General features: G+C 37.7%; 1 protein-coding gene across 8 annotated transcripts in view; it reads left to right on the forward strand.

The window, feature by feature from the left end:
* UVRAG (UV radiation resistance associated) overlaps positions 1-22,809 on the forward strand; it is a 331,316-nt gene that overhangs the window by 242,863 nt on the left and 65,644 nt on the right. For 7 of the 8 annotated variants that reach the window (XR_015141562.1, XR_015141561.1, XM_086338466.1 and 4 more), the window contains one exon: positions 7,114-7,192. Coding sequence is in view for 6 of the 8 variants with exons in the window: in XM_086338466.1 (XP_086194592.1) it covers positions 7,114-7,192 (79 nt within the window). In the remaining 2 variants the exon portion in view is untranslated. Of the gene's footprint in view, positions 1-2,030; positions 2,202-7,113; positions 7,193-22,809 lie in introns of those variants that run through there. The other variant, XM_086338474.1, reaches the window with a different exon arrangement.

Consider the following 22,809-nt stretch of genomic DNA (forward strand, 5'->3'; position numbering starts at 1 on the left):
CCAATAGACGTGTTTTCATGTCTGTTTGGCTTGAACCGTCAGCAGCATTTGACTACTGATGATATCTTCCTTCTTAAATTAACACTTTTTCTGTGCTTTTCTGGTGAGATACCTGGTTTTCCCCAAAATCCTTCTGAGCAGTCTTTCTCAGGCCCTTTTTTATTTTTCATCTCTTGTTGATATTCTTAAGCCTCTGAAACAACCCTGTTCTCCATGATTTCTTTAGGCCATCTCATTCATACCTGTGACTTTAGCTTCCATTTAAGTTTTTCTGTAATTCTTTAATTGATTTTTTTTTTTTAAATGGAGGAGGCCATGGCAACCCACTCTAGTATTCTTGCCTGGAGAATCCCATGGACAGAGAAGCCTGGTGGGCTACAGTCCGTGTGGTTGCAAAGAGGTGGACACAACTGAGCACACAACTGAAAGGAGAATTGATATTTTTACCCCAAATTTCTCTCATAATTTTATGTATAATAACATTTTATGTAAAATTTATCATATATGTTGTACACATGAATAGTATGTATTACCTGCTTCTCTTCAGCCTTCCCTGTCTCAGTTCATAGACACCACTATCTGCCTAAGTCACTCTACTGAGAAACCAAAGTGTCATCTTTGACCCCTCTCTCTTCACCACGGTCACAACCATCAGTCACAAAGTTCTTGCGTTCTGCCCACAAATTGTGGCTCAAGTCTTTTCATATATGTTCCTCTTGACTACTGGAACCCTAACCAAGACCATCACCACAGGACCCAGCAGTCCATCCTGGGCATATACTTAGAGAAAATCATAATTCCAAAAGACACATGTATCCCAATGTTTACTGCAGCACTGTTTACAATAGCCAGGACATGGAAGCAACCTAAATGTCCATCAGCAGAGGAATGGATAAAGAAGATGTGGTGCATATATAAAATGGAGTATTACTCAACCATAAAAAAAGAAAATAATGCCATTTGTAGCAACATGGATGGATCTAGAGATTGTCATACTGAGTGAAGTAAGTCAGACACAGAAAGACAAATATCATATGATATTTCTTATATGTAGAATCTAAAAAAAAGGGTACAAATGAACTTACTTCTCTGAGAGAAACTCATCTTTTCAGAACCTTCAGAGCTTCCCCTCTCATTCAGAGTAAAAACCAAAGTCCTTACTCTGTCCTGTGAGACCTGGTTTGATCTGGACCCATCACCTTGCTAACTTTGTCTCCTCTTCCTTTTCCCTCACCTTCTCTAGCCCTTTTCCATCTTGTGTGCCTCTGGCCCAACTTACAGTTCTTCTGTATTATCACCAACTTGCAGTGAGTTATGCATAAAACTTTAGTGATAAAACTCAGCAGAAAAACGTTTTCCTTTTATTAGTCATGACCAAATATAATAGTCTCTTTTACTCTGCCAGGTGGAAGGAAAGAGAGAGACGAGCATTTCCAGGAAGTTAGCAAAGGTAGAAAGAAAGGAGCTTGGTGTGTTCATGAGACTGTGAGGAACACACTTGAACAGGATAAGGTTGCAAATAAATCCTGCAACAAGTCAGATCACTGAGGCCTTGAAACTGAGGCAGAGGAGTTGACATTTACAACAATAACGAATTAGGAAGCAGGGCTACTCACTGACATGATAAAAAGTTACTTAAGGAAAATAATAATACCTTATCCAGTGAGTAGAGGACAGGAATGGTGCTAAACATCCTGTAGTGCACACAACCACTAAGAACTTTCCAGAGTGGTGATGAGAACAGAGAGATGAGACTGTTTCACACACACAAAGAAAATGACTTGTGGACCTGTTGAACTGCATACATAAAATGCAAAAAGGAATAAAAATCAAATGCCTGAGTAACTGAAGAAAGTTGTGGGGGATACTGACCTAGATGGGAGAAAGTAAGTTGAGTTTGAAGAAAACTGTTGGCCTTGGAACATATTGAGGACATGTCACATTTTCTATACATACAATGAGCAGAAGTGACCTTAATATGCACAATAAAGGTTTGGAATTAACCATAGCCATATCTTCATCCTCAACAGAGCCATCAAAGAGCCAGACATGGCTGTGGAACTCCAAAGGTGAAGCTGAGAAACTATAACCAATGTGGAATCCTTTTTAGAAATGTCTGGCTTGGGGAGGAGAGGAAAAGGCTTAATATAATTGTATCTTTTAGAAAAAAAGATTCAAAATAAATTTATTTCATAATTTTTTCCAAATTGAGTGCAGCATATTCTTAATATACATGTACACATAAAGTAATTTGAATATATATCATATATAAAATTTATGTGTATATATAAATTTTAAAAATGTTCCTACTTTCAGCACATACATAGGAATCTGTTTTTCTCACATTTCATTTGCTGACACTTCAGTAGGTCTTCTTTGCAGGCTTAGCTGATGCCTATCATGATGACCCTATTTCATTATACTCTTGAAATATATTCTCAGTTCTGGAAGGAAATGTGAAGTTATAGTCAATATATTTAGTTTGGCATATTCAGAACTACAGGATCTTGGAGATGAATGAGATATTTTATCTCATCAAGTGCAGTGGGTCATCCAGTGTTTGATTCCCCCCTGTGTTAATTTCTAGGACTGCTGTAACAAATTATCACAGACTTGGTGACTTAAAGTAGCAGATATTTATTCTCTCATAGTTCTGGAGGCCAGAAGTCTGAAATCAGGGCACAGAAAGCTCTAGGGGAGACTCTTTCCTTGCCTTCTCCAGCTTCTGGCTCCAGGCATTCCTGAGCCTGTAACCGTGTAACTCACGTCTCTGCCTCCATCTTCATATGACTGTCTCCTTTTCTCTATGTCCCTCCTCTGTATGTCCCTTAGAAGGACAGTTACTGGATTTAGGGCCCAAGTGGATAATCAAAGATACTCTAATCCCAAGATTTTTACCCTTTTTCCAAATAATGTTGCATTCACAGGTTGTGGGTTTCCAGATACGGACATGTTTGGCGGCCACCATTCAGCCACCCCAGGCCTCTGAATGCATAGTTAGTATTTTTTGTAGCTGTGTTTGTTTTTGTTTTTATTTTTATTACACAGAAGGAGAGAGGAAGCAAAGGGACAGGGCCCAACATCGTCCCTCACAGCAGCCTCTGAGGCAAAGGTTTGCCTGGGTTAATTTTGAAAAGGCAGTTTTGGGGTTTGTGTTCAAGAAATTCTCCGGTCTGTCAGTCTCAATGCAAACAGCTTAAAATAAAAACCTCCCAGCTGTTCACCACGCAGGCATATACCACAAAATACAAAACAAACCTGTTTGGAAAATGCCTGACCTTAAAACAAGAGTGAGGCCTTAAAGATGCATGAAATACAGATTCTTCCAGAAATCAAGTTAGGCTATAACTTCACAAAACCAGAAGCACAGAATAACATTTCTGTGCTTAATAAAAGTCACTCAGTCATGTCTGACTCTTTGACACCCCAAGGACTATACAGTCCATGTAATTCTTCAGGACAGAATACTGAAGTGGGGAGCCCTTCCCTTCTCCAGGGGATCTTCCCAACCCAGGGGTTGAATCCAGGTCTCCTGCATTGCAGGAGGACGTGAGCCACAAGGGAAGCCCAACTGTAGAACTCCTAGCTAACAAAAGAGGGGGAAGATCACAGATGACAGGTTGGGGGTCCACTCACAACACCTGCCTCTTTTTGTTCTAAAGAGACTCATAACCTGGAGAGTAGAAAAGCAGCCTTGGGGGTGGGAGCAGAAGCTCAGTGATGGCGGCTCAGTCTCTGGAGAACAGAGAGTTGGCTCACTGTTTGCCTGCCTCTCTGCTTTTCCGGCTGATCTCTGCCAGTGCCTGGGATCCCGCCTCACCCAGCGGCCCCCTTGCCAGGGCCCTTCTGCTGCTGAAGCCACTGCTGCCACAGCCCTTGGCACCACCTCCCCCTTGACCATGTCGATGATCTCGTCAGGGAGTTGATGGTGCTGCTGTGGATACAGCACTCAGGCACCCACCATAATTTGTCCCTGTTCCTGGACGTGCACATCGCCTCACTGCAAGTTGATGTCCATCCAGTTGTTGCAGCTCACCGGGTGCCCACTGTACACCTCCCCACTTTGGAGGTCCACCAACATTGGGTGGTTCTGAGCCACTCCAGCAGCAACAAGGGGAACGTGGAGTCAGCAGGGACCAGGCTCCCTGGCCACTTCCACCAGAGCCGCTGCAGCTCATCATATGATTATTATTTGTTGCTCAGCCTCTAATTGCTGCCTCTACTCAAGATGGTTTAGGTTTTAACTAATTCTGTGGTGACATCGATTTTCCTGTAACTTTTTAACCATTTACTTTGGATTTTCCTGCTTGAAGCCATGAGAACAAACCAACCCCTATTCTCTCTGAAAGTCCTTCATTTGTCATCCATGAGACTTCTGTCCTCCAGGCTAAACACCACTGGTTCCTTCAACCATTTCTCTCAAAACTCCTATGTCTCCTGTTCTTCCAATCATCCTGGGTATTCTTCTCTAAAGGACCCAGAGAAAGAATACTGAATATATAACTGAAGACCCAGTGCTGAGGTCATATCTCTTCCACTAAGTAGGTGACTGAGGCAGGATAGTTTTTTTTAAATAACAAAATCACTGGACCACCCTACTTCACTGCATGCTTTATATAGTCAAATGAGATTATTACAAAACCTGTAAGAAACATAACCTTTTAGAAAGGTTCCCAGTTATTTATCTGTATACTTGTAAAAAGAAATTTTAACTCCCAGAACCGAAAATAAATCTGTCAGTATAGTCTGAGCCAGTACAAAGTGGTTGACACTAGCATGTCCCCTGGTTATCTGCTCTGTTTCTGTTAATACAGCCTGGAAGCAAATTAGTTTTATGGTACTTATGTCATAATTCTCCATTCACACTGAAATTACTATGTACTAAAGAGTGCTAAGCCATCTTCACAGATAATCTATTCATTGCTTTCTGATTCACTGATTTTTGCCATGTAGAATCAGTGAATTTTTATACAACTTGGCAATATAATTTAAATTGAAAAAGAATTTAATATTGTTCATTTTAATTGCATTTTTTGTAAAGGTATAATAATAGAAAATATATAGTTGTTCCTCTAGTTATTTCATGTAATATTCCCTTAAGTGAGTTCTACTTGTGCTAAGAGCATTTTTCTTGTTGTACTTAAATGACCACATTCCTGTCTAAACCTGCAGTTTGCTAGTGAGATTCTCTATGTATATTGAATTAAAATGCCTTTGATTTGTATCTTATGTCCTGATGGTAATAGATTTTACCCTTTTAGATGGATTTCATTTTCCTGGATTGCTTGTTAGTAGGTCTATAAATCCATGTACTATGTGGTAGTTCAACATGACATGACCTTTTAAGAATTTGAAAGCAATATAAGATGTGAACTCTGTCCTAATAGTTGATCTGTCTTAAAATTTCCCTATTTGAATGTTTGGCTCTACTCACTCTTTAGATTTGTTTTAATGGTACATGCACACCTTGGGGCTCTCTCTTTCTATGAAGAAATCCCAATGAAATAATAATGTCAATGTTATAACATCCATTTTTCAGGATTTAGAGGCTTGGTTTTCAGTGTATGCTTAATTCAATTTATTTTCCAACATTTGAAACAGTTTCTGCATTTATAACTTGAAAGTGGAGATATATTGTGGGTTTGGAGAGCTGTGCAGATGGTCTACATGTAGTGATTTATAGAATAACAGCTATACAGTATAGAGCTTGAAGACTCTAGTAGATTTCTTCAAAATACCCCTGTGCTGGTATATCCTTTCAATTAGATAGTTTCTTTGCAAGCTATTCCATACAAATTTGAATGATTCCCAGATACCCTGTAAAAGCCTGGTGTGTTACACTTTGCTTATCCTGACTTTGCTTTGCTATCATTTTGAATGCATTTCAATTTAGGGCCAAGCCATATGTCCTACTTTATTTTTTTATAGCTTCAATTAAATACAAAGCTACATCTTCTTGATGGGTGTATGAAGCATTTGGTGTTCCACTGCAGAGCATAAAGACAGTTCATGACCTGGCTCGCTCCCCAGTGCCTATAATTTTATAGTGCAGCGAATTTGCCTTTTGGACACTATGATATCAGCAACTTGAGAATTTAATATAAGGCTTTAAATTCTGTTTCCTTTCTTTTATTTTCCCTAGAAAACAATATATCCTTCAAGCATTATGGAATGTATCTTTTTCTCAGACAGTTAAACCACAATTGAAATTAAAACTATCTAGTAATTTATTTATTTCTATAAGATTAAAATAATCATATATTGCAAAACTAAGGACAGTAAAGTTTCTTCTTGACCATATTTAAGTTATGATTGATCTGTCTATAAAGAAATCTATTGCAGAGGTTAAAATGTATGATTTGTCTGGAGAATCAGGAAAAAATATGATAGAACATAGATACATGCTAACCTTTTCTTCTTCATTTGTAGGAGTAGAAAAAGGAAAATAGTGAAGGAAACTTACTCCCTAAAATAACTCCTCACCTATATAACGATCTATAGATCTCACGCCTTTGTCGCCTCAGTGAGTCAGGTTCAAATGGAAAGCTTTAGAAGAACACTATGGCATGAGTACATTGCCTTGAAGAAGTAACATCCAAATGGCACTCCATACACGTGTAAATGAATTTTTGATGAATTTTTGCTCACTGGTGCTGTTGATTTGACTAACCACCTCAGAAGAAACAGAAAGCTTATATATTGCTTTCAAGTGTGCTTTTTTTTTTCTTAATTTAATAGAAGTTGAGATGTCAGATCCAAAGAGTTAAAGGAAAAAAATTCTAGGATCTTAATCTTAGGGTGGTAAGTTTATACTACATAAATATGAGACATAGGGGCCTCAGCTCCTTGAGATTGGTGGATCACTATCTTATTTATTAGTCCCTTGTTGCAAGAGACTTACTCAATTCTTCCTTTGAAATAAAACTGCCATCATCCTGATCTGCCTAATGTTATGAAGATATTAAGATAATAGGTTGCAGTGACTGTGTAAGTAGCTTAGTCCAAATTTTCAGATATTTATGCTGTATCCAAGACACTTCCACCTTTGTCAACCACCTGGAGTTGCTTTAGTCCAATTTTGGAAAACTTCTGACCCTGCTTTACCTTTTTTAGGTTTCCATTATACCCAAAAGGAGGAGAGAAGTTGCAGTTTGATTACGGTGTGTATCTTCTGAACAAAAATATAGCACAGGTAAGTAACCCTTCTGTGCTCATCTCCTACTTGGCACATGGCAGCCTGCTTTCTTGGATTACTAACTCTCTTTATGAATAAGTTCTACAGTGTACTCATTTTTTTTTTAATATAAATTTATTTATTTTAATTGGAGGCTAATTACTTTACAATATTGTATTGGTTTTGCCATACATCAACATGAATCCACCACAGGTGTACATGTGTTCCCCATCCTGATCCCCCCGCCCACCTCCCTCCCTGTACCATCCCTCTGGGTCATCCCAGTGCACCAGCCCCAGGCATCCTGTATCCTGCATTGAACCTGGACTGGCGATTCGTTTCATATATGATATTATACGTGTTTCAATGCCATTCTCCCAAATCATCCCACCCTCTCCCTCTCCCACAGAATCCAAAAGACTGTTCTATACATCTGTGTCTCTTTTGCTGTCTCGCATACAGGGTTATCGTTACCATCTTTCTAAATTCCATATACATGCATTACTATACTGTATTGGCGGAGAAGGCAATGGCACCCTACTCCAGCACTCTTGCCTGGGAAATCCCAAGGATGGAGGAGCCTGGTAGGCTACAGTCCATGGAGTCACTAAGAGTCAGACACGACTGAGTGACTTCACTTTGACTTTTCACTTTCATGCATTGGAGAAGGAAATGGCAACCCACTCCAGTGTTCTTGCCTGGAGAATCCCAGGGACAGAGGAGCCTGGTGGGCTGCCGTCTATGGAGTCGCACAGAGTCGGACACGACTGATGTGACTTAGCAGCAGCAGCAGCATACTGTGTTGGTGTTTTTCTTTCTGGCTTACTTCACTCTGTATAATAGGTTCCAGTTTCATCCACCTCATTAGAACTGATTCAAATGTATTCTTTTTAATGGCTGAGTAATACTCCATTGTGTATATGTACCACAGCTTTCTTATCCATTCATCTGCTGATGGACATCTAGGTTGCTTCCTACAGTGTACTCTTTTATTTAACTAGTTACAATGATAATACACAGTTCTTTTTTTGCCACAGTATTTTTCTGTGCCATTATAAATACTACAGAGAAGCAGTGGGTACAAATTGGATTCCTCTTGCTACACTCAGAAGCCTTTTACTGAATTGTTACTTGCTAGTAGGTTGTAATTGAATGTGTGGGCTTTATAACCTCTTACCTCTGCAGCTTGACTGGTAATAGCTTTCTTCTCACATAACTTTCTTCTCTTAGACCACTTCTAGGAACTCATTTTGCATAGGGAGTTGTTTATGGAATAAAAGTTTAGTGACTTTGGCAAGTCCCTAACAGTCTCCTCACCTGTTATCCAAGGCCCCAAAGAAAAGTCCAAGCACATGGTCCTTCCAGCCCATCTTGGGTTTTTGTGGCTCTTCCAATGTCATACCCATTCATATCTCACTTAATATCTTTCCATATGCCATAGAAAGGCTATCAGATGCTTGCATTTGCATTTTCCTGAAACAAATATACCACGTTTCCTTAGCACACATGGCTCTACTTCAAGAGGTAACATGCCATAAATTTTCTAATTGTAGAGTAAGATCAGCTTCAGTGCCTTGTTTTTATTCAGACATCCTTCCAGTTGGACTGTCACATGGAAGAGATCCCACTGTTTGGCTGTTATTTAAAGACATTATCAGCTGTATCCTCAGACCTTTCTTTTATATAGAAGCAATAAGTTTTATGATGTTTTTGTTTTTATGAGCTGAGTTGCATTGTATCCATATGATTCTAAAGACTCACTGAACGATTCCTATATTCATTTCTCGTGGATCTAGAATTATTCTTCCCTATGGTGTCTCCTTTGCCTTTCTTCCTGTCATCTAACTTCAGTTTAATGTTGTTTTTTTTAATTTGGTTTTTATTAGACTCTTAACTTTTCCAATACTGAATCAGATTTCTAGTTTTCAGTCATCGATTAATCATTTGCTTATAACCTCACACTCACACTGCTTTTACTGTTACTGCCATCCAACTCGTGTTCTTCATTCCAGACGCAAGCAGCCTTGCTCACAGCCTCTAGCCCATGACTCATCTTTCCATGTGCCATTCTTCCCACAACTGAAGCTTTCCCTCCCTCCGGTTTTGGCAGAAGAATATCTTGGTCTAAGAAACAGGACCTTAATTTCAAGTCTGTGTAGCTCACATGACTAATGACAGCTGTCATACCATAGAGAAGGTAGTGCTTAGATGAAAACTGTCAAGCAGTGGCCAGACTAAGGATGCATTAAGGGAGAAGAGATCTAAGTAAATTAGAGAGCACCTCCAGTGAAGTCAGCCAAGGTGGAAAAGAGCATGTGGACACTGGGGTCCAGAGTCTGGGAGTCAGGATGTCAGGAAGGTTGTCCTCATTTAGCAGAATTAAATTCTGATCTGAGTTCAGAGGTTCTTCTCTCTTTGCCCTCTTTTCTGTTTTTTGCCTTAAACGTGTAAGGCCTAAGTCAAGAGTCTTTTAGAAGTTTCCAGGTGAAACCTACTCCTAATTAAGGCTAGGGCTGAAATGCCTGGATTTCCTCATAAATCCCAGCTTCAAACACACACATGTGCACGCACACATGCACGCATGCACACACACACACACTTAATTCTTCTCAGGTCCAATAGGAATGGCAAAGTGAGGTGTAAAGGGGGTGCTAAGAACAGCCTCCTTTGAGAACAAGACCAAGAGGGAGGCTGACTAGGTGCAGTGGAAAACTGGGGACAGCCAGCCCTCTTCATCAGACTCTGCTCCAGCACTGTTTGGGCCTCACTTTAGAGCACTTCTAATTTTATCCTTAACTGAACTAAAGCCACAAGTATGCTGAGTTAGTTTTATTTCTCTGTTTAAAAAATGGATCATTTCTACTAATTTTGTATCTTCTACAACTTTATACTCTGAGATTCAGAGAGTAGTACATTTGTGTGTGTGTTTAATGGGTTAACCACTCTGATTCCATAGGGAGCAAGTATCTTGCTCTCTAGTGTTTTTTCATCACTGTTATGGCAGTTTTAAAAGGAGACGACAATAAACTTCTTATAAACAGACTTTCTTAGGTTTCATAGTTCATTCATGAGGCCTCTTCTGAACGTTTAGAAAGAAACTTTCAACAAATTTGTGACCTTAAACTTTTTTCACGTTAACGCCATTTTGTCTTTAGCCTTACTACCATCACTTTCTTACATTTCAGCTTTTAAGAATTCATAGAACCATAATTATTATGGCTCCTAACCAGGTATTATATTAATAAGATACTTCCAACTTGTGAAGGTTAATTTTATATATATATATACACACACATACATACATACACCAATACATGTTGTCAAAGGGGAGTTTGTCTTCTCAGCCAGTCTCACTCATACCCCATCTCTAGAGATGTGAACAAATCATACTATTAAAATGACCCCACCTCAGTAATTTATAAGCCACGTTGGTGGAGGTGGATGAAAGCACTGGCATGTGTTAAAGTGCCAGAGAAAAAGGAGTGAAGTCATTTAATACTGCATCCATAACTTGGTTGAGGGTTTGAATAGTCAATAGGACCTTTCATCACAACCAGAAGTAGTAGTAAAATCACTTTTTTTGGTAGAGGAAATGACAGAATATAGTAATATTTGTTACTTCAGTATTTGGGATCGTTCCAGCCCAAGTTTTGAAAGCCCAAGCTTAGAAAGACAGGCCTTCAAGTAGAAATCCTCAAGTGTTGTTTGAAGAGCTGAGAGGGTTGGTAAGGCCTGCCTGCCCTCTTCCTGTCACTGCTGTCTAAAGGGGTGTGTGTGTGCAGGGTTGGTGTTAAAAGTGAATAACGCAAAGTGCCTTGTTTTTAACACCATTTACTAATATTTTTCAAGTGCCAGCCCCTTTGGTTGGAAATAGTCTTCCCTCTTGGGCAGCCTGTAACACTATAGAAATGGACCTGGCAAAATTGAGGTACAGTGTAATTAACATGGTTTAAGAAACCAGCTCCTGCCATAATTGTCAGTAAGTTTATAAGGACATTATATTAGTATTTGTGTATAGCACAGTAGTTTGCTTTTAGTTCCCAGAGTAGTAAATCAAAAATTATAATATTTTTTGGAGAGCTTTACAGTCTATAATATACATATATATATTAATTATCCAAGTGACCCTTGTCATCACCCTGCACAGTGAAAACGGCAGCATTTGATCCAGCATTTCCACTTTGGGGTATTTGTCCAAAGAAAATGAAAACACTAACCTGAAAATCTATTCCCCCTCATGTTTACTGCAGCATTATTTAAAATAGCTCCTCTGCCCATGGGATTCTCCAGGCAAGAATACTGGAATGGGTTGCCATGCCCTTCTCCAGGGTATCTTCCGAACCCAGGGATCAAACCTGGGTCTCCTGCATTGTGGACAGATTCTTTATCATCTGAGCCACCAGGGGAGCCCATTTAAAATAAGACATGGAAATTACTTGTGTCCATCAGTGGATGACTGGATAAAATGTGGTATGTGTACACACATTCACACACACACACTAGAATATTATTCAGCTATGAAAAGAAGGAAATCCTGCCATTTGCAACAACATGGATTGACCTTGAGGGTATTATGCTAAATGAAATAAATAGCATGTGATCTCACTTGTACATGAAATCTGAATTAACAACAACAACAAAAAAAGCCCAGATTCATAGATAAAAAGAACATATTATGTGGTGGTTGTCACAGGTGAGGGTAGGAAGTGGCAGAACTGGGTGAAGGTTGTCAAAAGCTACCAACTTGCAGTTATAAAGTCAGTCAGTCCTGGGGATGTAATGTATAATAGAGCATGTTGACTACAGTTAATACCATATTGTATATTTGAAAGTTGTTGGGAGGGCATATCTTAATAATTTTCACCACAGGGAAAAAAAAAGTTTGCTACTATGTGTGCTGATGGATGTTGACTTATTGCCGTGATCATTACACAATATATACATACACTGAATCACTGTGTTATATACCTGAAACTAATATAATATTATATATCCCAATATATTATGGGAGGTGAACTAATAGATTAAATGTGGGAGACTGGAGAAAAGGAATAATCGAGAATGACTCCTAGGTTTTGTATGTGAGCAGCTAGACTATGAAAATGCTGTTTATTGAGATGGAGAAGGGTCCAGGAGTCAGGGTTTGGGAGAACCAAAAGTTCTACTTTGGAAATGTTTAACTTGAGTTGCCTTTTAGAAAGCCAAGTAGAGTCCTGAAGTAAGCAACAGGATATATGAGTCTGGAACTTAGGGTGGGAATTAGTACTAGATGTACAGATTTGGTCATCATCAATATAAAGATGATGTCTAAATTCATGGTACCAGTGTGATCAACCAGGAAGAGAGTGCAGCGCTAGCTCCAAAGAGAGAGACAGGTACAGACAGAAGCGTACAGAGGGATTTAGCCCTGGGAATTCTGATTTAGAAGTTTAGAGGAAGATGAAACAGCAAAGACTGAGAGGAATAGCCAGTTGGATAGAGGGAAAACCAGGAGAAAGTAATAATTTGGTAACTAAGAGAATTTCTGGAAAGAAAGAGTAATCATCTATATGAAATCCTCCTATGAGATGAAGTATCCAGTGGACTTGGAAACATAGAAGTCATTGACAAGAGCATTTTCATTAGAGGAGTAGAAGAGTGAATAGGAAGTGAGGAAGTGACACTGATTGTAGAAAGCCCTTCTGAGGTGTTTTTTTGAAGTGAGATAGATGGGTTCATAATTGGAAAAGATTGTATGTTAAAGGGAGGTTTTTTTATTTTCTTTTTTTTAATTTGGTTTTGGAGGGATGTGGAACCTTTTTGGTGTGTTTTCTTTTTTTAAGATGGGAAATATCAAGGCATATTTATATGGTAATGTGAGTGATCAAATGAAGACAGAAATTGCCAATACAAAATAAAGAAGGAATAGTTGAAGAAGTAATGTCAAGAATGTCCTTGATAAAGCAGTAAAAGTTTTATTGTATTAAATGTTGACCCTTGAGTACATATTTTTAAAATATTCTGTGTGATAGAAAGGGAAATAGGCATAAAACACTTGTACAATTGAGTTGCTAACTAAACTAGCTGATTTTTTTCATGGAGCAATATTTTGAAAGATTGTCTAACAAACAGCCAACTGTACAGACTTAGGTATTTGGCAGACATTGTTTTCAAAAATGAATGAGGTGAGCGTTTCAAAGGAAATTAACTGATGATGAAATTCAAGATTTTGAATGAAAATAGTATGTTGGGAAACTTGCATTTGCCACCATAACATTGACAGCTTCCCATTTCTTAAAGATGTTTTTGGTGAAGTTGGTAGCAATACTTAACGGATGAGATTTTGAAATATTTTATAATAAACGTATAAGCTTTGAAAATCTATATAACTCAATGAGCCAGTATTTTCAAAATGACCAGTGTATGTTGCTCTGAAGTCATGGACAGGTGAAGATCTCTTCACAGTGCAAAAAGCCTAATGGATTTTATTTAACAGATGCAAAAAGTATATTGATAAGGCTTCAGATTCTATATTGCTGCTGCTGCTGCTGCTGCTAAGTCGCTTCAGTCGTGTCTGACTCTGTGCGACCCCATAGATGGCAGCCCACCAGGCCCCACCGTCCCTGGGAATCTCCAGGCAAGAACACTGGAGTGGGTTGCCATTTCCTCCTCCAATGGATGAAAGTGAAAAGTGAAAGTGAAGTCGCTCAGCCGTGTCCGACTCTTAGCGACCCCATGGACTGCAGCCTACCAGGCTCCTCTGCCCATGGGATTTTCCAGGCAAGAATACTGGAGTGGGGTGCCATTGCCTTCCTAACCTTTAAAAAACTACTACTTGTTAAGTATGGAGATAGTATCAGAGAAGAATATCTACAGTTGTCTGGAAAAGGCTGTTAAAATTCTCCTTTCTCGCCAAATTACATTTTCTCATGAAACAACATGTGGTAACAAAATGAATGCAGAAGGATATATGAGAATGCAGCTGTCTTCTGTTAAGGCAGGCATTGCAAGAGACTTGCAAAAATGTAACATGATGTCACTCATCTCACTAAATTTCTTTCTTTGAAATTATGCTTGTTTTTCATTAAAAGTGTTATTTATATTAACAAATAATAGATTTATTTTATTAAAGTGAATTAATAATATTTAAATGCTTTTTCAATTTTAACTTTTAATATAGTAAATATTTGTATATGGACCTATTTAAACAAAAGCTTTTGGAGGTCCTCAATTTTAAGAGAGTAAGGGATCTTGAGAGCAAAAATGTTGAGAACCACTGTCCCAGAAACCTCAATTGCTCATAGTCTGATAAACCAAGGCACATTTGTCAGTTCTCCAAGTGTAGAAACATTATATAAGAGACCTAAAATTTGGAATTCCAGTAATATGTGCAGTACAAGTCATCAGATCGGCAGCTCTCAGTGGATTCTCCTCTGTTGCTTTTGCTTTTGGGTTTTCTTAAAGCCAGGCTTCTTCTCTTCTTTCTTGAATGTCCAAGGAAACTTAAGAGTGTGGGTGTAGTTTACAAATACTAACCATAATATACACTTGTACTGACTTCAATGGCATTTGGTATACTTACACATGTGATTCTCATTTCATACTCAGATCAGATCAGATCAGTCGCTCAGTCGTGTCCGACTCTTTGCGACCCCATGAATCGCAGCACGCCAGGCCTCCCTGTCCATCACCAACTCCCAGAGTTCACCCAGACTCACGTCCATCGAGTCAGTGATGCCATCCAGCCATCTCATCCTCTCTCGTCCCCTTCTCCTCCTGCCCCCAATCCTTCCCAGCATCAGTCTTTTCCAATGAGTCAACTGTTCGCATGAGGTGGCCAAAGTACTGGAGTTTTCAGCTTTAGCATCATTCCTTCCAAAGAAATCCCAGGGCTGATCTCCTTCAGAATGGACTGGTTGGATCTCCTTGCAGTCCAAGGGACTCTCAAGAGTTTTCTCCAACACCATAGTTCAAAAGCATCAATTCTTCGGCACTCAGCCTTCTTCACAGTCCAACTCTCACATCCATACATGACCACAGGAAAAACCATAGCCTTGACTAGATGAACCTTTGTTGGCAAAGTAATGTCTCTGCTTTTGAATATGCTATCTAGGTTGGTCATAACTTTCCTTACAAGGAGTAAGCATTTTTTAATTTCATGGCTGCAGTCACCATCTGCAGTGATTTTGGAACCCAGAAAAATAAAGTCTGACACTGTTTCCACTGTTTACCCATCTATTTCCCATGAAGTGATGGGACTGGATGCCATGATCTTCGTTTTCTGAATGTTGAGCTTTAAGCCAACTTTTTCACTGTCCACTTTCACTTTCATCAAGAGGCTTTTGAGTTCCTCTTCACTTTCTGCCATAAGGGTGGTGTCATCTGCATATCTGAGGTTATTGATATTTCTCCTGGCAATATTGATTCCAGCTTGTGTTTCTTCCAGTCCAGCGTTTCTCATGATGTACTCTGCATATAAGTTAAATAAGCAGGGTGACAATATACAGCCTTGACATACTCCTTTTCCTATTTGGAACCGGTCTGTTGTTCCATGTCCAGTTCTAACTGTTGCTTCCTGACCTGCATACAAATTTCTCAAGAGGCAGGTCAGGTGGTCTGGTATTCCCATCTCTTTCAGAATTTCCCACAGTTTATTGTGACCCACACAGTCAAAGGCTTTGGCATAGTCAATAAAGCAGAAATAAATGTTTTTCTGGAACTCTCTTGCTTTTTCCATGATATAGCAGATGTTGGCAATTTGATCTCTGGTTCCTCTTCCTTTTCTAAAACCAGCTTGAACATCAGGAAATTCACGGTTCACGTATTGCTGAAGCCTGGCTTGGAGAATTTCATACTCTGTGAAGTACATTGACCAGGTCTATCTTTAAGAAACTGACAAACAGAATTCAAGATCAAATCTTCTGAGGACAGATCTAACAATAGCCCGCTTTGTTTCTTCTTGTTTTTTCCTTTTTAATGTGGGTCTTATAACAATCTATGAGGTGAATAAGACATGGACAGTTATCTGCCTTTTACATATAAGACCCCTGAGATCAGGAATTCAGTAGAAGAACTAGGATTAGATCCTGGAGATTTCATGACCTCTCTTCTTTCTATCCTATTAACTCTCTTTTTTCTCAGTTTACTTTTAAGACTTCATAGAAAGTAAAAGTAGCTTCTCCTTCCAAAAACAGTTGGAAATTTCTGTTCTGCCAGGGACATAGTCTTTCTGTAAGACCTGACTACTCATGGGGCCCACAGTGCAGAGCTATTTAGAAGGGATCAGTGCCAGTTTATCCAGCGGCTTAAATTCACGTCTCTTTCTTTAACATACAGTTCAATGTATATGACACATGAGGAGAAAATGCTTTTTTATTTTCTTAATTCTTCTTGGAATTAAGAATTTAAATTCCAAGAATATTTTAATAGTCAAAATACCACCCACCCCCCCACCCCCTGCCACTGCCTACAAAATTGCCAGTAACAGAGTAGAAACTTTTTAAGTCCTGTATCTTAAAAAATAAACAACAATTTACTGAGATACAATTCACAAACCATACAACTGATCCATTTAAAATACAATTCAATGTCTTTTTTTAAAAAATTTCAACTAATTATGCAACTATCACCACAGTCAGTTTTAGAATGTTTTCGTTGCCCGTAAAGAAACCCTGTACTCATTTGTAGTCACACCCTGTTCCTGTAAGACTTCCAACCCTAGGCAGCCACCATTCTACTTCTGTGTCTCTTCTGAACATTTCATGGAATAGAATAAAATATGTGGTCTTTGTGACTGGTTTCTTTCCCTTAGGATAGGTTTACAGTTCATCCATGTTGTAGCATGCATCAGTCTTTGCTTTTTATTAACAAATCATTTTGGCAGTTCAAAGATGTATATGGATATACCACATTTTATTCATCCATTCATCAGTTGATAGACGTTCGGATTGTTTATAGTTTGGAGCTATTATAATAATGCTACTATGAGTACGCATGTACAAGTTTTCTGTGGGGACATGTTTAGAGTGGAGTTGCTGAGCCATATGGTAACTATGTTTAACATTTTGAGTAACTGCTAGACTGTGTGCTAAAAGCAATTACACCATTTTACATATCCACCATCGATGTATTAAAATTCCAATTTCTGTCACTTTTATTACAGCCTCCTACTGGGTATAAAGTGGTATCTAATTGTGGTTTTGATTTGAATTTCCCTAAAAGCTAATGATGTTGAGCATCTTTTCACATGCTCATTGGACATTTGTATATCTTCTTTGGAGACATGTCTGTTTAAACCCTTTGCCCATTTTTAAATTGGGTAATTTGTCTTTATTCTTGAGTTTAAGAGATCTTTATATAATTTAAATAAAAGTCCCTTCTCAGATGTATGATTTGCAACTATTTTCTTCCATTCTGTAGGTTGTCTTTTTCACTCTGTTGATAGTGTCTGTCGAAATACAGACATCTTTAGTTTCAGTGAAGTCCAGTTTTATCTACTTTTTCTTTTCTTGCTTATGCTTTTGATGTCATTTCCAAGAAACCTTAGCCCAAGTACTTTCAGGTTTTCTTCTGTGTTGTTTCAACTTGTGCATTTAGGTCTGTGGTCCATCTTGAATTAATTTTTTTGTGTAGTGTAAGGAAGGGGTCTAACTTCATTCTTTTCCATGTGAATATTCATTTAGCCCAGAAAAATTTGTTGAAAAGACTACTCGTACCCATTGAATTATCTTGGCACCTTTGTTGAAAATTAATTAACTGTAAGGACTTACATCTGAACTCTAAATTCTATTTCAATAATCTATATGTCTGTCCTTTAGATTTATATGTATACCTGTGGCAGATTCATTTTGATATTTGGCAAAACTAATACAATTATGTAAAGTTTAAAAATAAAAATAAAATTAGGAAAAAAAAAATAATACATTCCAATTGTAGAAATTTTTTAAAGTATGAAAGAAGATAGAAGAGCAGAATTTTTAAAATAGTCTACAGCTTACATGTACCTTCATTTCAAACTTTTTTGTCTTTTCCTTTATAGTTGGGATAGAATTATATATAGTGGTCAACATCTTTTTCCTTTGTTGACACAAGCATTTTGCCAAACCATTAAAAGCTTTCTCAGTATTTTTAATGTGTAATATTAGGGGATCTTCCCGACCCAGGGATCAAACCCAGGTCTCCCGCATTGCAGGCAGACTCTTTAACCTCTGAGCCACCAGGGAAGTCCTGTGTGCATAGTGTGCATATTATAATATATAATTCATTTAACTGTTCCTCTAATCTTGGACATTTGTTCTTCCCTGTTTTTCTTTTCTTAAATATTAAGTTACCCTATTAGCACTTAAAGGTGTCTTACATATACATATACGGTCTTGTAGAGTGATGTTTTCAGTTATAATAGATTACAGTAAGGTCGATATTAAAACTCTTTATTGTGACAGAAATCCTATCTCTTAAGATTTTCCTTGGGCTTGACATTGTTTCATGTAAATCAGTTCAGACTTAAGCTTCATACTGCTGTGGACAAAGCAGATTTTCAGTCATATCCTCAGTTTGAAAGATGATAATGATGAACTCTACTCGTAAGTGTTCCTTGGTGGGCTTTGTTTCTTTTTAATAGTAGAACCATCACATTTTCATATTATGTATGTAGTATCAATCACATATCTGAATGAGCTGTGCAAGGCCTATGAGAGGCTGATTTTATCCCCAAGATGTTTATATTCAGGAAGAAAAATATGCACACTATGTAAACCGTACAAGGCATGCAGATCCCTGTCAGAGGAGGAGTTCTTGTCCAAGTGTGGTTCTGGCTCAGCGGGGAGAGCCCCGCACACGTGGATGTGTGTTCCACTGAGCGGGTGAACTTGGGCATGCCCCTCCACTCCCTTCTCTCTGTAGAGACTGGGCGCGTCCCATAGGATCGTTGCAGGGACAAGAAACAGTGAGGGTTAAGTTTGTAGCTCAGGCATCATCTACAGAAAGGGCACACGATAAATAGCAGCTACCATTTTTTGTTCTTTGTGTTGTCATTATTCTTGTTAGGCTGCTACAGAACGGGAACGCTTCAGTAGAAACATGCAGCACCTGAACTGGAAATTCAAGGAAGGAAGCCTCTGGCTAGTGAGAGGGGAGGAGGGGCAGAGGTGCAAAGGAAGGCTGTTTAAGGTGTATCAAGGCCAACCTGGCTGGAATAGGTCACCTGACTAGTGGGGAAGGAAAGGTGTTTTTGGTTGACCACACTCAGCCCTAGCACCATACTGTTACCAGTTGTTGTACTTGGAACTGAAACTGGTCCGTGTGAGCTCCCTAGGCACGTGTAGTAAACACTTATTGAAAGAATGAGTGGTGAATGCATCAACTAGGAGATTGTTCTTTCCTCCTTAAGACTGACAGGTAATGAACTTATTTCTATTTAAATATGTGTGTATTTAAATATATATTTAAATATATCTTGACTTATCGCTAAATGGAAGCTTTACTTGAAGTAGAAAGTGTATATAGTTTTTTCAGAAGCTCCATTCTGTATTTAAGGGATCACATACTACCTTTATATACTTGCAAGTGATTGATTAAAAGTTCTTGTATTAATTTTTTTAAAGAATCATGTTGACAACCAGTTTACTAAACATTTTTAATGATGTATTGACTTTGATCACTGAACTTTGAAATGCTGAGAGTGATAAATTAACAAGATAAAATAATTTGCTTTTTCATCAGTTGGACATTTTCTCATATTTTAAACCGAAACTAGAAACCCAATGCTAAAAATATCCAAATGAGAAATAAAACAGTTTTAACTTGTACTCATATAGCTTACTTTACTTATATTACCTCTTTTGTCCTTTATAAAGGCCTAAATTGTTAGTATTATTATCTGCATTTTACATTTAGATAAACTGAGTCTCTGAATAGCAAGCAAAGAAATTCAGACCCTAATCATCTGACTTGTAAGTTCAGGGGATCGTACTTGCTGCCTTTCTTTTATCAGACAGAAAGAAACATTAAATAACAGGCTTCCCTTTTGTCTGAGGCCACCTAAGAGCCAAGTATAAGTTTAGCACTTCATTTGGTTTAACATCTTTTATACCTTCTATCTCCTCTTTTGTCCTAGTTACTAAAAATTCACTTTAGCTCCTTATTTTGCATATTTTAATATTTTAAGCAGGTAAATTATTTTCTTTAATTAAAGAAATAGATTGCTTATTCAGTAATGATGTGAGCCTTTTCCAAGACACCACTATGAGTGACATTGTTGCTGGGAGAAAAATATTTAAAGAATGAACTTCAGTTGAAATGAAATACATAATGCTTAGTTCAGAGAAGGTAGAATATAAATTGTAACTATTTTTTATGGCTAAGCCTCATGAAATGAATTACGAGAAATAATATATATGAAAAGTGAATTTGGTCTGATTTTAGTTGGCATCAAAAAGACCAGCGTAGGTTTAAGCTTTTTAAAGAAAAGAACTTCAAAAAATCGTTATATGTAAATTTTGGTATCTACTAGAGAAAAACATTTTAAAATATGCTGATTTGGGTTTCCAGGGAGGATAAAATTAGTACCCTAATTAGTGTAAATTTACCAAGGGAAAGGTCAAAATCCTAGAATGAAATGAATAAAGTGCAGCATAGTTGAATATTTAAGAGCAAGTACTATGGATTTAGATTACAAAGTTCAAATGCCCATTTATCACTTTAGCTATATGATTTTAGATAAGTTACTTAATCTCTCTGTGTTTCAGTGTCTTTATCTGTAAAATAGGGATAATAATACCTACAATTATAATTCCCATCTCTTAGAGTTGTTATAAAGTTGTAAAAAAGTTGTATATAAAGTTGTTTTAAAGCATTTAGAATAGTGCCCGAAACACATTTTAGAATAGTGCCTGAAACAGGGTAAGTAGTAAAAAAAAAAAAGTGCTTGCAAAATAAATAAAATGCAAAGTGCAGTGTAATCCTTGTGACCAAGAAATTCCAGGCTCCACAAATACGAAATGAAGTGAAGCTGTATGGAAGTGGATTACAAGCTAAATGCAAGTTAAAAAGTAAAAGGGTAGGGGAGTTGCCTTTTTAGCTGCATCAGTGAGAATACTGCTATAGGGAAGGAAAATTCAGATAATTTGTTCACTCTCAATGTAGTGAGCTTTTAGTTGTTTCAAGTTAAGGCAATACTTTTCCTTTTTTTTTTTTTTCCAAAATAGAAGTAACTTTTCAAATCATACAAATGATTCAATCTCAGGATGAATTTATTTTTAAAATACAGAAAAGTATTAAGGAAAAAAATTAAACCACTTTTGATTCTATTACTCAGAGATAAGTATTATAGTATTTTGGTGATCAGCTTTCCAAACATCTATGCAAATATACATGCCTAAATGAAACAGGTAAAATTTCCATAAACAGTGTCACATTGTGCATTCTGTTGTATGTCTTACTTTTTTCATTCAGTATATTGTGAAGATAGTTTCATATTGATGAATACAGTTGTATAAGATCTTGTTGTCCACACTGCACTCTGTTTGTGGACATTAGCAGTAGATTTCCAAGATTTGCCTGTTATGAACCACATTATGGTGAGAGAAGCATCTATCTTCTTAGATATACCTGTGTTCAGTTATTCCCTTAAGTATCAAATTGCTAGGTCAAAGAATACATAAATTTTAAAGTTTGAGTTTTTTATCCTCTTGCCAATGTTGTTTGTTATTAATCTTTTTTAATATGAGAGAAGAAACATAATATCTCTACCTTTATTTGTAGCTCTGATTATTAGTGAATGTTACGTTCAGGCATTTCATATAACTTTTTAAATACTGGGTTGGTTAAAAAAATTGGGGTTTTCCCATAAGATGGGTACAGGAAACCCAAATGAACTTTTTGGCCAACCCTATAAATATATATATTTCATTCATATAAATATATATATATACATTTTCTGTTTAAAGTTCTTTGGTGAATCACCAATACCTTTTGATAAATGTGGCTTGTAAAAAAAATTATGGGTAGACTGTAGAACTCCCAAAATAATATAAGAAAATAATACATAGGCCTTACAAGTGAGGGTGAGGAATTCACTGAGTCACAAATTTGTGTCAGTTTTTCTCTGTTTTAACCTTCTTTCTTCCCCCAGTCCTCTCTAGGAGTGTCAGTTCCCCTGCTGTATAAAAAGCAGTCCATGGCAGTTAGGACAAAGGCTGGACTGAAGACAGCTTTTAGAAGAAGCATTTAAAATCCCAGCTCCTGCTGTCTAACTCATTTCTTCACTGTTTTCCTCTCCTTGGCACTTCTCATCTGCTCTAACATACTTCTCTTCTTTCATCTGAGTCCTGTGACTGGTATAATGACTTCTATTTCCTCTCTTGGTGTTTCTGTGGCTCCAAGCATTGCTGGTTGATCACTTACTGTATATCAGGTGCTGGGTTGGGCATTGAGGAGGTAAGGGTGAATAGGACTCTATTCTTAAACCTGGTTTACCCTCTAGCCAGGGTGACATTACAGTGTATTACACTAACAGGAGAGTAGATGTGTGTGTAGATCTGTATATCCTGTTGGTGTATTACACTAGATAAATGTGTAAAGTTCTTTGGGAAATACAGTTGTTGTTTTTTTTCTTTTAATTATCACCTTCAAGCTTTTTGACTTAACCCCAACATGAT

This window comes from Bos grunniens, chromosome 15, assembly GCF_055505025.1.
Source record: "Bos grunniens cultivar Pamir isolate PY7600 chromosome 15, Bosgru_T2T1.0, whole genome shotgun sequence".
Lineage (NCBI taxonomy): Eukaryota > Metazoa > Chordata > Mammalia > Artiodactyla > Bovidae > Bos > Bos grunniens.